General features: G+C 37.5%; 1 protein-coding gene across 2 annotated transcripts in view; it reads left to right on the top strand.

Annotated features, from left to right (window-relative positions):
* Positions 1–9,610, top strand: part of AVL9 (AVL9 cell migration associated) — a 41,662-nt gene extending 32,052 nt beyond the window's left edge. For both annotated transcript variants that reach the window (XM_064670433.1, XM_064670444.1), the window contains exons 12-16: positions 176–395; positions 1,756–1,873; positions 2,621–2,674; positions 4,801–4,889; positions 5,770–9,610. In XM_064670433.1, coding sequence (XP_064526503.1) covers positions 176–395; positions 1,756–1,873; positions 2,621–2,674; positions 4,801–4,889; positions 5,770–5,864 — 576 coding nt within the window. In that variant the 3' untranslated portion in view covers positions 5,865–9,610. The remainder of the gene's footprint in view (positions 1–175; positions 396–1,755; positions 1,874–2,620; positions 2,675–4,800; positions 4,890–5,769) is intronic.
* The last annotated feature ends 4,908 nt before the right edge of the window (positions 9,611–14,518 follow it).

The following is a 14,518-nucleotide window of genomic DNA, read 5'->3' as shown; positions in this document are numbered from 1 at the left end:
CTGGATATATCAGGGCAGTATCTGACTTTCTGAGAACAGTAAATTCATTGTTCCCTTGGCATTTGTTTCTTCTTGATGTGTTGGGGGAATGAGGATTTAGATTTAGATAGCAATATAAGTATGTGTAAGCAGTTTTATTTAGATAAATGTTTACCCTTGGAATTGTTTCAAACAGATAGAAGATGCTCATGTACAAATCCATGATCCAGAACTCCGTAAGATCCTGAACCCAACAACTGCTGACCTGAGATTTTCAGATTACTTAGTGAAGCATGTAACTGAGAACAGAGATGATGTTTTCCTTGATGGCACTGGATGGGAAGGAGGAGATGAGTGGATCAGGGCTCAGTTCAGTGCTTATCTTCATGCACTGCTTGCTGCTGTGCTACAACCAGGTAGAACAGATACCTTGTTTATGGATGGAGGTTGGGGTGGATGTACTAAGTGTTTGCTCTGTTGCTGTAAATGTGTGGCCTGTCATTGGATCTTCCTCTGCCTAAAGTTTCATTTTTGGCTGCTTTTTCAGTTGCCCTTGGCTATCCTTGTTATTCCTTGACAAGCTTATTACTAATTCTTACTTCACAGCCTTACAGACACTTTCTTCTTAGACTGTCTCCTCCTTGATTTAATTAAGTTTTCCTCCTAAGTAGAAGTACCTGAAACCCCATATATGATGAGACTGTTAGGAACTTGAGTGTCTTGTAGACTGTATTGCAACCTGAAGTTAATTTTGGGAAACTAATTGGATTCAAGGAGACATGAAGTTAAGTGGCTGTCTTCAGGAAGTTTTACTAGACCATTCCAGCCTTTTTCCCTTCTTGCCATGTTCCTAAGCAGAGATTCACATAAGTGAAAGGTTTCATCTGCAGGCTTTATAAGCTTGTGTTTACTGGGGCTCAACGTTTTTTTGTTTTAGCTCAGAGGGAATTCTCTATGTTCCAGCCTTTTGTGCAAATATAAGTAAAAGAATCAGTGTTTTATTTGTGGAAAATATTTAGTTTGCCCAGAACTCACCATGTTAACTTCATTCTTATCAGATTTTTCTCTATTCACACCAATTAACAAGTTCAGATTTTTGTTCTGTGATATTTTTGAGAAGACATGAGATTGAGAACTTGATTTTAAAATCTGGAAGCTGCCAAGTTCTTGGTCTGACAACATTAATACTTAAAGGTGATTACCTGGTTGATATGAAATATCTGGGTTTTCTGGGAACTCATACTATTTCACTGTCTGGCTCTAAAATTAAACTCTTCAGTGTTTTAAAAGGTCATTGTTATGATAAGTTTATTCCACAGTAGTTCCTACTGTAGTTTTGGAGTAGATTTGTGGGTTACTAAATTTGAATGAGTTACAACATAGTACAGCAAAACCCAGTGTATCTGACCAAGACCAATACAAATGGAGTTTTTGTTCTTGGTTACTGTGTGGCCATTCTGACAGACATATGTTTGGATGACTTTTTTTTGCCAGTAGAGCTCTTTACGTAGAGCTTTATAAATGAACTAAAAATAAGACAACTATTTTTTAAGCTTTTTTTTTTCCCCTCTTGTCCTGGAATTGTATATTTTGAATACTTTAAAATAAAAATAAAACACTTTTGAAGTGCCCAGTTCTTAGAACTGGAGTTCTAATTGTCTTTGACTTGATAAGAGCTTGGAAAAATAAAATTATTCTTTGCAAGAAAATAATTTGTCTTGTAATTACATCTCTAATGAATTTCTGCAAATTTTCATCTTTATTTTAATTTATCAGACAATGAAAAAACTTTGTCAGACTTCGGAACAACATTTGTAGCAGCCTGGAAAAATACCCACAACTACAGAGTATGGAATAGCAACAAGCATCCGGCTCTTGCAGAGGTAAATTCCAGGTAAGGAAACTTTTTAGCATTTACTCTAATTCTTTTTATGAAGAAAATTATATCCAGAGTCAGTGAAACTTATTCAAGTTGATTGTTGGCTGTCCCCAGCTATAGAAGTTTGTCATTCCTCAGGAATTGTCCTCAGATGGTTCTCCTTTTTATTAATTGCTTCCAGGTGTACAGGGAGTAGCTGTGTCCAGGGTTGTCTCTGATGGGTATGGAGGGGACCTGGCTGTTTTCTGTTGCATCTTCCCTACTTTAGATTGGTTTATGTGTATTTTCACTGAAAGATTAGGCCATGTCAGGCTTGGTAGCACTGTTGGCTGTGCATGGGTTTTGTTTAATGTGAGTTACTACTGTACTACAGGGAATTTTGTTTGCTTTTAGTTTGTCAGCTGCTGTAGTCTGAAAAAGATTTTTCTTTAGACCTACAAAGCTCTTTTGATCTACTTAAGGGATGCTTTTTATTTGCTCTGTGTTGCTGAAGGAAGGTGCTTTTGACTTAGTGTTGAAAAGATTGTTAATATCTGGTCTGTAAATAGAAGGCACCTTATAGGTAGTTCATAAGAAATCTATGTTTGAGTTGTCACTGGAACCTAGCCTTCTGTGAAGTGATAGAGTAGTAAATCTGCAAAATATTTTTAAAACTTGTTTTGGTAAGGCACAGATAGGAGAACAGCTAATAACTATTGATACAGAGTCATCATGAAAAAAATAAATATTTAATGTTTTCTCGGGTTTTTCCTCTTCTTCTAGCCACCCATTCCAGGGACAGTACTCTGTATCAGATGTTAAGTTAAGATTGTCACAGTAAGTATAAAGTACTTTGATTCGTATTTTTTTAAAGTGTGGTCAAATATTACTAAACTGCATAACTGTTGCTATGATGAACTAACCAAGATAATGATTCAAATTGGCCATGTCCATGAAACTGTACACAACATTCTCTTGCAAAACATCACCACATCTAAAGATGAAACACTTGCCTGAAATAAATAATAAAAAAAAAGCTAATGTAATATTTTATGTTGGACTTTACATATTAGAGCCTGGATTTTTTTTGTGTTGCAATTATAAGGCTTTTGTATATTTATTTTTAATTTGTAAGCTAAAGCTTAAGCTCTTAAAACTTCCATGAGTGATTTTCTGTACATTGACATTATTAGGAGACACCAGCTTTTTTTTTTTAATTAAGTGGTTTTTAATACAGCGTTGTTCTAAAACTCTCAAAGTTCACTGTATGCGTACTGAGACGTCGTTCAACTTCTTCAGGTTACAAGTTTAAAATGAGTTTTGCATAATTCCTTATTGCACCAGACTTAGCTGAACTTTACATTGGTCTCAGGTCCTGTAGTATTCACAAGTCTAAAACTTAGTGGTGCTTGTTATTGCCATGGCTGTTCATCTCTAACTGAAGCCAGAATTCAGTCCTGGGTTTATGCACCAAGCAAAACGGATTGTTTTCTCACTTAACTGTGTTGACCATAAAACATTTAGAGACTGGTTCCTTAAGATGCCTGTAAATCAGCAGTACATACACGCTGCTGACTCTGTGCCTGCCTCAGCTGTGGAAACATTAATTCCAATGCACTGTGGGTAGACCTAAACCACATGCTAACAGAGAACAGCTCGAGGAATAAAAAGGTTCAGACTTCAGCTCGCTGAATCTTTCTGTTGCTTTTGCTGACCAGTGACAGATTAAATTTCCGTGATGGCGATTGAGAATGCAAATGAGTCAAGATTAATCTCAAGGTAATTGCCTTCAAGAAGGTGCATGCTGATAGCAGCTCTTATTATTAAAGGATAATCCTTGTAGAAAGACTTTTAATGTGAAAGATGTGTAGGTGTCTATAATGTTGCCCTATTTTTGTGTTTGAAAGGCAGGTTACTAACTCTTCTGGGTAGGGTGAGACCAGTAGTTCCTAGTGTGCTTCTAATAATATGTATTTTTACAACAGTGCTTTTGTTCTCCAGGTGGGACTTTGCTATCAGATACTCATCAAAATTACTTGCTTTTGCAAACTGAACCTAAACTTCGTTTTGGTGTGTTCTATTCTTTCTGCTTTTTCCATCCACACTGAAGATTCTGAAAGTGGGAAAAGAATGTGGCATGATGTGTTTTTAAGTTTCACATTAACAGGTTTGCAAAGCCTGAAATGTGGGCTTGAAAGTCACAATTTAAAACGATCAGATTATTTTCAAATTATTGTACTTGTGCAGTAGAACTGATTGCTTTTGTGCTTTTCTTTCCAAATGATGATGGTCTGTCATTTTTTTTTGCACTTCTTTAACAAAAGCATGAGTGTAAACTGTCCTTGATCAAAAATTTCATCTTAGAGAAAGATACAAAGTAGACTCTCTTTAGAAAGAAAAGGCTGATCAGTAACACTGTTTTGTTTAAAGGTTGTATACTGGGGCTAAAACTTCTCAAAATTGCAAATCTGACTTTGTAATTTAGAACATAATGCATCTTGGTAAACATTTAGGAAAGGGTGATTAGACATTGGAATGGATGCCCAGGGAGGTGGTGGAGTCCCAGTCCCTGGAGGTGTTTAAGGAGGGACTGGATGTGGCACTTAGTGCCATGGTCTAGGTGACACAGTGATGTTTGGTCATAGGTTGGACTCAATAATCTCAGAGATCTTTTCCAGCCTTATTGCATCTGTGATTCTGTGAAAGGTTCAAAGTGTGCCTTATAAGAGTGAACCATTGGATGTTTTGACAGCATCTTTTCTTCCTCTGAGAAGCTTTCCTAACTGATCTATGTGGATAAGATGCTCGCAGGAACTATGGGCTTGATCATATATGTGAACTATATATATACATGCTATGTAAATCTGTGCGTAATGATACATACTTTAATTATGTGTTTTATTTACACCTGGGAGTAATAAGAAGTCAGTGAACTAACAGTCTTCAGTATCTCTCTTGATTAGCTCTGTGCAAAACAGTGAACGTGGAAAGAAGATTGGAAATGTGATGGTTTCCACCAGCCGAAATGTTGTACAAACAGGAAGAGCTGTAGGTAAGAAATGTATTTAAAATCAGCTTGCATCTAAGCCATATCTCTTTTGAAGAAGCATCCTGTTTCTCAGTTATATTTTGGTTTAATCCAAATGTACTTTATGACATACACACAAACCGGAGCAACATTTTGAAGGGTAGAGCTGCTGATTGAGGCCCCATATATTGTGTAATAGTGGAAAGAGAGGCAGCTAGACAAGAAATTAGTGTACATTCCTTTTTTCGTTGTGGCCTGGAGATGAATATGGGAAGAGATGTTCAGGGCAGAGGTTTCATGTAATCTGGAAATCCTTAGACCACACCACCTTCTGCATTAAATTATTCTCAATTTTTATTCTCAATTTTTATATTACTTCGACTGGAACTATCTAGAGCTGGGTGAAATCAGAAATAATCCATGTGTCAGTTTCTGCAGATTTTGCAGCTGTCTCTAATTTTCTGGGAAAGCATTTGTTGCATTTCAACAGGGGCTTTGACATCAGGGATTTGACATCACATTGTCATCTTGCAGTGCGAGATAATGAGAGTCCACCCATTAAAGGATTTGATAGTTGTTTGGCAATGGCTTTGCCAAAAATTGTTTAACTTCCTCTTTTTTCCCATTGGAGTCTGTCTTCTCTTTTTGCTGTTGTACACTCTGGCAGGGAATGCCTTTTGGCCCAAAGTCTAGCAAGCCTTCCTGGACAAAGGACATCATAGGCCATTTCTGCTGAGCTACTGTGTTCAAGTTCTTTGAATGTTTTCTGACACAGATTCTGGAATTGGATTTTAAATCCCAAATTGGACAACTGATTGTGCAATTTTAAATTTTGTTTTAATATTTCTTTGTAATACCTCAGTAATGATAACACTTCACTGTGGATCTTTGGTTTGTATTGCAGGTCAGTCTGTTGGAGGAGCCTTCACAAGCGCGAAATCAGCCATGTCATCCTGGTTTTCCACTTTCACGCAGTCACCCCAAAGCCTTGGGGACTAAGTGCTGGTTTTTCATAATGCTGCTGACTATTTCAGGTGCAATGCTTTCTCTGAGCTGTAAAAAGACTGCTCCGAAATGCAGGATTGGAGATTAACTACCCAGGACCAAAATATGTTGTTTGCGAGCAGGTGTGGGATGTTATTATTCAGTTTCACTAGAAGTATAGAAGAATGGTGAGTGTCTCCGTACAATGGGATGGCATTTGCAGTATATTGGCTTATATTTAAGATGACTACTTCTCTTTAAAACTGAGCCTTTATAAAGACATTAGCAAACAGGGCTTGTTGCAAGCCAAATGTGTTTGACTTCAGATTTGTACATTTTCTTGGATGTTGAAAATATTTATGTAAACTAGTTATATTTTTCAATCCAGATAGCCAGTTGTTTGTGAATTCTTGTTAGAAATAAGCAGAATATAAATACTGATTCCTCTTTCAGGTTGGATTTGAGAGAATCTCTGCAACCCTTAAAGGGTTCCAAGCCAGGTGGAACTTTCTCACTTTCACCTGCAAACTAAACTCAACAAGGTGCAGAGTAAGACTGTGGCTGACAAGGGGTTTTTTTCCTTTATCCTCTGTATCCATGTAGCATTGTTTGAATTAATCTGGCTCTGGCTCTCTTTGTGTCTCCAAATTTACGTGACAGTTGCAAAATCAGTATTTTTTTTTTCATGTTATACAGTAGGCCTTCATAACTTTGCATATGTTTTTGCTGTGTTGTTTTTACCCTGGGACACGAATGGGATTCCAGTTGGAGAGATCTCTTCAGGGAAAGTATTACAAAACATTTCTCCCAAATTGGGAATGGATCTTAGAAAGTTTTGTGAGGTCTCGCTCTGTTAGGATGTAATTACAACATCAGTGTAGTTTGATACATATGAATACAAAGTACTAAACCCACCCAGAACTAGAGCAGTAGCAAAGTCTGCGTGGCTTTTTTTTTTTCCCCATACTAAAGTGATGAAGATTCTTCCAAATGAAAATCAGCTATATCGATTTTCTGTGTCGACTCAGGGAACGATCCATTTGGATAACTACTTTTTTCATAAGGAGAGTAACACTAGAACTGAGAGAGTAACTAAACTGTCTCAGTTCGTATCCTTGTGTGAAGAAATGTGTTTGAAAAGATGTGGCACAATTCTGTTTTTCCTATGTGACATGCATGCTGTGTCTTCTGTATGCAAGCGTATTGCACTTCCTACATGTCTTGATTCCAAGGGAGATTATTTCCTGTTTTCTTGCAATGTGTGTGCCTCTGTATGCCTTCTGACATCCCCACATGGTAGCTGTTAACATTTTCTACATTACATTATCAAGTGTTCCAACTTTTCTTTACCAAAAGGCTCTTAGTTTATTGCCTCACTGGTATCTTGTCAGCATTTTGCCATGTTCTTTTCTGGGGCCAAGATTTCTAGTCGTGGTTATTTCTCCTATTCCTCAAATGAAATGCAGCAGCTGTACAAGAGATAAACAAGAAGGCTTGAATGTAACGTGTTTTAAGAAATTATGTTCTAATTTCTTATGTGCATTTGTAAAGGTAATAGAAAAGCTACATTTGCATCACGCTGTCACCATCCAGCAACATGGTTTTCAGTTTTATTGCTTCGAACAGTGATTTGAAAATGCAGGATCTGGTTTAAAGCCTGCATTAATTTTTTTTCCAGGACAAATTAGATAGAATGACTGTGGCAAACCTGAAAGTATACAGCTAGTTTGAGTAGTTTGATTTGAGAAGGGCAAAAAAGGCCCCTAAAGCTCTATTAATTTACTGCTTCTGACACAAGAAGTAAGATGTATCTATTGCTCCTAGTCTCTGTGTGTATTTGTATATCTTCTAACACTTCTGATGCTCTTTTCTGTTTTATTCCACAACTCTGTAATAGACATTTGTATCTTTTCAAAGACTAGGTATTACTTTATATGCAGTGAAGTAAGACTAAAGCTGTCTTTATCCGTGGTGAGTCTAGAGCTTTCTGATTCAGCATGCAGATAAGAAAATAACCAAAAATAATCCCTTGCTTTTGTGAAATGACAAACATATTGTCTGCTGTCTGGGATTTAAATGGTCGGGGTTTATGGTGTCCTGAAGACTGCGGAAAGGTTCATAAAGTACTTAAGCACCTATAAAACTTAACTTCAGCAACTTAAGGCACACTAGGTAGATTTAGGCTTAGGGCCTCAGGGTGGTGAGTTCTAGAAGCCAGGCAAGTGGTTGGTATTTACAAGGTGTAGAAATAGGACCTTTAAGGATCCCTTTTCAATATCCTTGTTTTTTTCACCTCCTCACGTGCGTTTTCTCTGTAGAATTCTCCTGTGCTCCAAATTTATATGGAAGATGTATTAGCTCTCAGCATTCCCCTTACTCTGACAAACTCCCTTGCTGGCCTAGGAATACTAGAAAGCTGACTTTTGTTCATTTGTTTGTTTTGTGGTGGATTAGTCTGAGGAAAGGCAGAACGAGGTGGCAACTGGAGTGCTAAGCTGACACATAGCTTAGCACTAGTTGCTTTGTACAGCAGCTCTGTCACGATACTTCACAGTATTTCTCTTATGGGCAAGGACAGATCTTTCTCTGCAGTCTTATTCCCACTGTCCCAGCTGTCTCTGTTGTGGAGCCAAACATACGACCTGATTAAGAGTATTTTCCTTTCTTTAGAAATGACAGAATAAAAAATTTGTATTAATTTTCAATCTTTTTAAGAACCAGCATCCTGCTAGCAAACTGATCTTGGATTTAAACTCATACAGTGATTAAGATTCATGGAGTGGGTGGAGATGAAGTGATCTTCATAATTAGTGGTCTTCATTAACATCTGTTTGCTCTTTGATATTTGCTTAAGCTTACTTTTCTGTAGGAAGGCATGCAGCCACTGAGGTTCTAGTTCTCATGTAGTTCTCTTCTTAATTTAATGTTTGTAACATCTTTAGTTAAATCTAATGCAAATGCAAGCTATTTTCCTCTCCTCTGTTTTAAAATTTCCAGTGCAGGCATTATTAATTATTCAGAAAGATTTAGGCAGTTGACTTCCATTACAAAGACCCTGACATGCATTTCTGCGCTGTAAGAAACAGTGGGTCCTAAGTGAATTGGTGATAGTGCCTTTAAATCAGTCAACTGTGAAGGTATTGTTACAGCTCTGTTGTGATTTGATGTTGCAATGGTATTTCTGGCTGTCAACATGCAGCACACACTGACTTACAGGTAATGCAATAGCACACCTCTCAACTTTCTGTCATCAAAGGCATCAGCTTCAGCTTTTTGTATGTGCCAGCATTTGAGGAACTGCCTATTGAGCATAGGTATGAGATGTAAGTCCCCAAAGCCCCCTAAGATTCGAGTATTGCTGACCTAATATTTCATTTGAGTAAAGAGTTTGGCATCTTTTATCAATCATTTTCATGTCATAACCTTGATTCCTGTGCACATCTGACACCAGTTTCCTCAAATGTCACAATGTAATTAGACTTTTTAGGTCAGTGTTCTAGTACACTGCACTTGTTTGACCTTGTACATCTGTTTTAAGCACCTTTGTAATTAAATATAATATTTTGCCTAAACAAGCTTCTGATTTCCATACAAATTATTACTAAGCAGAGAAACTTATGTGGCAGTATTTAATTGTAAAAGTGAAGGCGTGAATGCTGTTTTTAAACATAGAAACTATTGCTTGATGATTGAACATACGAGTAATGTATTTGATTTTTCTTGTGCTGCTTGAAAAATAAAATACATCCAACCTGTTTAAAGTTTGGTCTGCTCAAAAAGCTTTATTATTTTAATAATTTAACCCCACCAGAAGACACTTGCAGGCATTTGTTTTTGATATTGGTGGCTGCTTGTAATTCACTGGCAGTCTTTTTGAAATTCGTCTTCCATTTAAACTGATGGTGGATGCTGCTTTTTGCAAATTTAGGACAAGAGGATCCTCTAGTGTGACTTCTTATTCCCTATGGGGTGCTGCTCATTGTGAATTGATTAAAGTGTTCAGGAGGTCACAGACCTCTCTTACATCAGTAAGACCTTCAGGTACAACTAAAATTTTGGTGTAGATTTAGCTTCAAAGTAGCATGTAGTTCCTGTGGATTGTGACATCTGGTCAAAACGAGGATGCCATGAAAATGAATTGCTGCACATCCAGTTCTCTGCCATAGTGAGCTGTTTTAAGACTTTGAAACTTCTGCCGTAATGTTGTTGTTGTACCTACCTGAGAATGATTTGGTAAATGGGTGTTTCCAGTAGGAGGAAACTTAACTGCCTTGAGTAACATTCAGATGTGAATGAGATGGAGCTTATGTCTAGCGAACGGCTGCAGTTCTCTAAAACTTTTTAATGTATTTCCGACCATGTGCAAGTAGTTGTGCAAACACACTGAAAGATAAATTTACATCATGTTTTTTATGCACTGTAATTTTACTTTCTTGCAGGTATTTAGTTTTCATTAAAAAGGGCAACATGGAGGGTATTCATTAAAGGGAGAAACACTACGTTATTGTATTATGATTAAAGATGTATGACAAATTGCTTCATGGTGTTTTGAGTCTTTAATATTATAGTAGAGAAGGGACTGACTTAAAGAAGCAGGCACAGAGCTTTACTTCTGTGTTGTTTCTGGTCTTGACCCCATTCTTTATCAAACATTAGAAGTAGTGTTTGGATTCATAAAATATATGGAGGTGGGTCACTTCTGTCAGTTAAATAGTTAAATTGTGACCCTTACTCAGATTACCTTATTCCCTGTAAATTGACATCATATATGCACAGCATCTGTACACAGGTGGCTTAATCTTAATTATGATGGAACTTGGAAGTCTAGCTGTCTTGAGTCCTACTGTATAGGTTCAGAATTGCTTAATCATACATTGCTTCTCTTGTAATAATATTCCAAAATCAACTGGTAAAGTAAGATTTTTTTTTGTTACTTCCCTGCCTGAATTTATTGACTTAATATTGATGAAAGCACAATTATTGTTTATCTCAATAGTAGCAGAGAACATTACAAAATCTTTTGTCTTAATGTAGATTGCCAAGAAAGCACCACCGCTTTCTAGATCAAGTGAGCATAATCAAGTAGAATGTTTAGACTGAAGGAAGAACGGTTATCTAAAGTGAAGGCAGATGTACAGCTGTCTTCTTGTCTTAAAAACAATATGGGAAATAACATCACTTGCATATTGTATGAAACAGGTGGAAAATACTGGAGAAGAAACTCAATTGGTTTCTCATCTTTCAATTCAGATACTTTAGAAACACACACTGAAACACAGTGGAGAATTTAAAAGCTCAGGCACACCAGAAAGTGGGAAAAAAAATGCTGAGCATAACATATTGCCTAATGTGACCTGTGGTTAGTGACCTTTGCTGCTCTGAATAATTTGTGTGTGTATGAATTTTGACAAGTGTAATACTGTGCCAGAGAGCTGGATGAAACATATGCCCACTCTTAAATTTTGGAGATTGTTTCTTAATGATTTTTTTCTCTTCAGTAAAAGCACATGCTCAGAGTTAAAATTAAAAGAAGCTGTGCTTCTTGCACTTTCTAAATCTTAGCATCAGGATTTAGCTTGATGCTTAACACATGATCTGAATAGTCTTTAAGTTCTACATTACATCATTACCTTTTATTAGTAATGCCTTTTACTGTCCTCTTTGGTCATATTAATGCAGTAGAGTGCACGTGTGTATTCGGTACAGTTTGCTGTTTTAAGAGATGAAGTCAGGTAATGCTTCAGGTGACCAGTCATACTTCAGCACTTCAGTAATGGCTTATGTACAGGGCTTAAATCCTTTCTTTGCTGAAATGGAGGCACCTGGTTTCACAAGTTAGACCAAGACACAGAAGAGCTGGTTTTTAGAGCAGAAGGGGAGAAAAGCACACAGAGATGCTGCTATTTCTCTTTCACCTTTATACCTGTCCCCTTTTCTTTGTTAGTCCTTTCTTCCATGTCAGAGGTTCTGTGACTCAGTACTGACCCAAGTATCGCTCTCACCTGCTGGTTCAGGCCGTTTGCCAGCCCCTTCCATACTGGAGCTTGGCAGGTGTGTGAAGAGGTACAGATGTCATACAGGCTGCCTCCTGGCATCAGGAATGATCCCTGCATTTTATAGTCTGGTACTCCTCTGAGTTATAAGAACTCTCCCTTGCTGAATTGTCCTCCTGAGAAATGTTGTAGGAGGGAGATACTTTAAATACTTCTGAAAGTGGGACTAAACAGAACTTCATGTGGCTAACGTTGAGCAGAAAGTGGAAAGAAACTGGTTTTAAGGGTGAGCCTACTTCAGAGTCTGCCTAAAAGCTCCTTCCATGTAGGAATCCAGATCCAAAAAACAATTTGAAAGTAGCTGGAAATGGGAAACAGAGAAGGAAAAACACTAGCTTGACTAATAAGTTAGGTGGTCTGCAGGTTTGTCCACAGGTGCCCCTTGGTTGTCCTGCCATGTGGGAGGTGCTTGTGCATCTTAACAGAGGCATTCAGAAGTGAAACGAGAAATACTGTGAAAAGCAGTAGTGCTTTGAACCAGGGAGTGCTTGAAATCTTAAATATAATCTTAAGGATGTTATCAAATTATTTCACCCTTGCAAATTAACTATCTATCTGATCCCGTTCTCTGTAAAGCTTGACACAATTCACTGCCCTAGGTCTTACTGGTCCCCTTACAACAAAAATTAAACTTGCAATTAGGTATGTATTTAAACAACTGTAAAAAGGAGTGGATGCATTAAAAATTAGCAGAGGCCAGATCATGTTTTTATTACTTTGGGTAAGGGGAACTGAAACCATGTAAGACTGACTTAAATTTAGTTCTACCAGAAAAGAGGCAAACTTGCAAATATATCAGAGCTTGAGGACATACAGAGTTGATTCACTGAACCTTGCGTGTAAATATATGTCAGAGCCAAGTACAGGTTGAATAGGCTGGGATTAGGCTGAAGCTTTGTAGTAAGATACTAGCTAGAACTCTGTGAAGGCTTTAATCACATTTGCTCTCTTTATGAAATGAGAGCTGCAGGTTTTTTGGCTCTTGTCTTTGTTCCTGCAGAAATCTAATTCTACTAGTGCCCACTTCCAGGCACATGACAATGCTTTGCCTTCACAGTTTCCTTCTTGAATTATGCAGGGAAAGAATTTAGACTTGAGAATAGCATTTTCCAGCTGTTTTTCTTTGGGCTTGAATACTGACTGCAGCAAGTAATTGTGTAAGTGAACTAACAGTATGTCTTTAACAGTCACTAGAGAACTGGTCAACACTTGACTAGTCTTGTATTTAAAATACTGTATAATTAATAGTAAATAAATTTTAAATAAGGTACTGCATAATCTTGGACCATATAGAATACAAAAGATACAGATAACATCTAGGGAAAAAAACCACAAAAATAACAAAAACTGTAGACTAGAAGGAAGTCATATAGACTGGCTGTATTTCAAAAGATGTTCCTAAATGGGTAAAATCAAGTTCTTCCAGCTTCTGTTAGCCAGTTGTGACTTAGAGCCACTGGAATTTAGTATTTCCTATTTGGTATTTATTTCCTATTCAAATTTGCCTTTTTTTTTTTTCCCTTTGGTAAGAAACTACACATAAGATTTTAAACTCAAGTTGAAAGTTCTCAGTAACAGAACCAGCCCACTCTGCTCCTTCACTAGCTCTATAGATCATCTACACTTAAACAACAAAGGCTTATCCTAAAGCCTAATGCGGCCTGATAACAATTAAGTGAAGGGAGAATGAGCCACAGAACTGAGCACTCCATCCAGGCTGGAGTTACTTGGATACCGCTCATGTTTTTGCCTGAGGTATGTGATTCTCCCAATTGCATTACAAAAGAGTATCACTGTTTTTGTTTTAATGTATGCTCCCTTGCACAGGCTTGCAACATGAAAGCAATATAAACAGACCTATCGGCAGGAGCCCCTGAGTCACCTCACCCCTCTTATCTAAAAAATGTAGGCGTTAAAAAAGTTTATGTAATGGTAAATGCAAACATGTTATGTCACCTTCTTAAAAAAAAAATAAAAAATTGGTAGCTTGCCATTGTTATTCTGGGTCCTATAAATCCCCACATGGCACAAAATGCCAAAGCACGGAGAAGGGTTTTTATATAAGGCAGGTTTCTTACCTAAAGTCCCCTTTCCAGTCAAAACCGTTAATAATTGTACAAGACAAAACTTTGTAAAGCCACTTGAGGCCTAGTCCCAACAATATAATAAGTGTTGTCTTTGTTGAAAGCTGCAGCTGTATTTAATGGAATAAGAAATGGAATTTGGGAAAAGCCAGTGGCAGTCCGGACAAAGGAGTAAATAAATTTGATTAATCAAGCCTGAAAATAGGTCTGCCGTCTTCTGAAATTATGGAAAAGGTTCCTCATTTACCTCCTGTCTGCCTGCTGTTCTTTACTTTTAGTAGGGCAGAATGTGTCCCGTGACTGGAGGAGCGCTGATTTATAAATATGATAGCAGGGGACTAAAGTTCTGTGTAATCCTCAGTTTGACTTGAATACCTAATTTCCAGCTTTCACTGACTAGTAAGCACAGGCAATTTACTGGACTCATCTCCAGGCTTAATGATTTCAAGTTGCCTTCAATAAGCGACTTGCTACAAGTGCACATGTGGTGGGAAGGTGTCATAGCTCTATCTATTTCAACCAAAAAGCACGC

The sequence above is a fragment of the Pseudopipra pipra genome, chromosome 1 (assembly GCF_036250125.1).
Source record: "Pseudopipra pipra isolate bDixPip1 chromosome 1, bDixPip1.hap1, whole genome shotgun sequence".
NCBI classification, from domain to species: Eukaryota; Metazoa; Chordata; class Aves; order Passeriformes; family Pipridae; genus Pseudopipra; species Pseudopipra pipra.
Note: the sequence above shows the minus strand (reverse complement) of the source record. Positions and strands in the feature narration are given on the sequence as shown.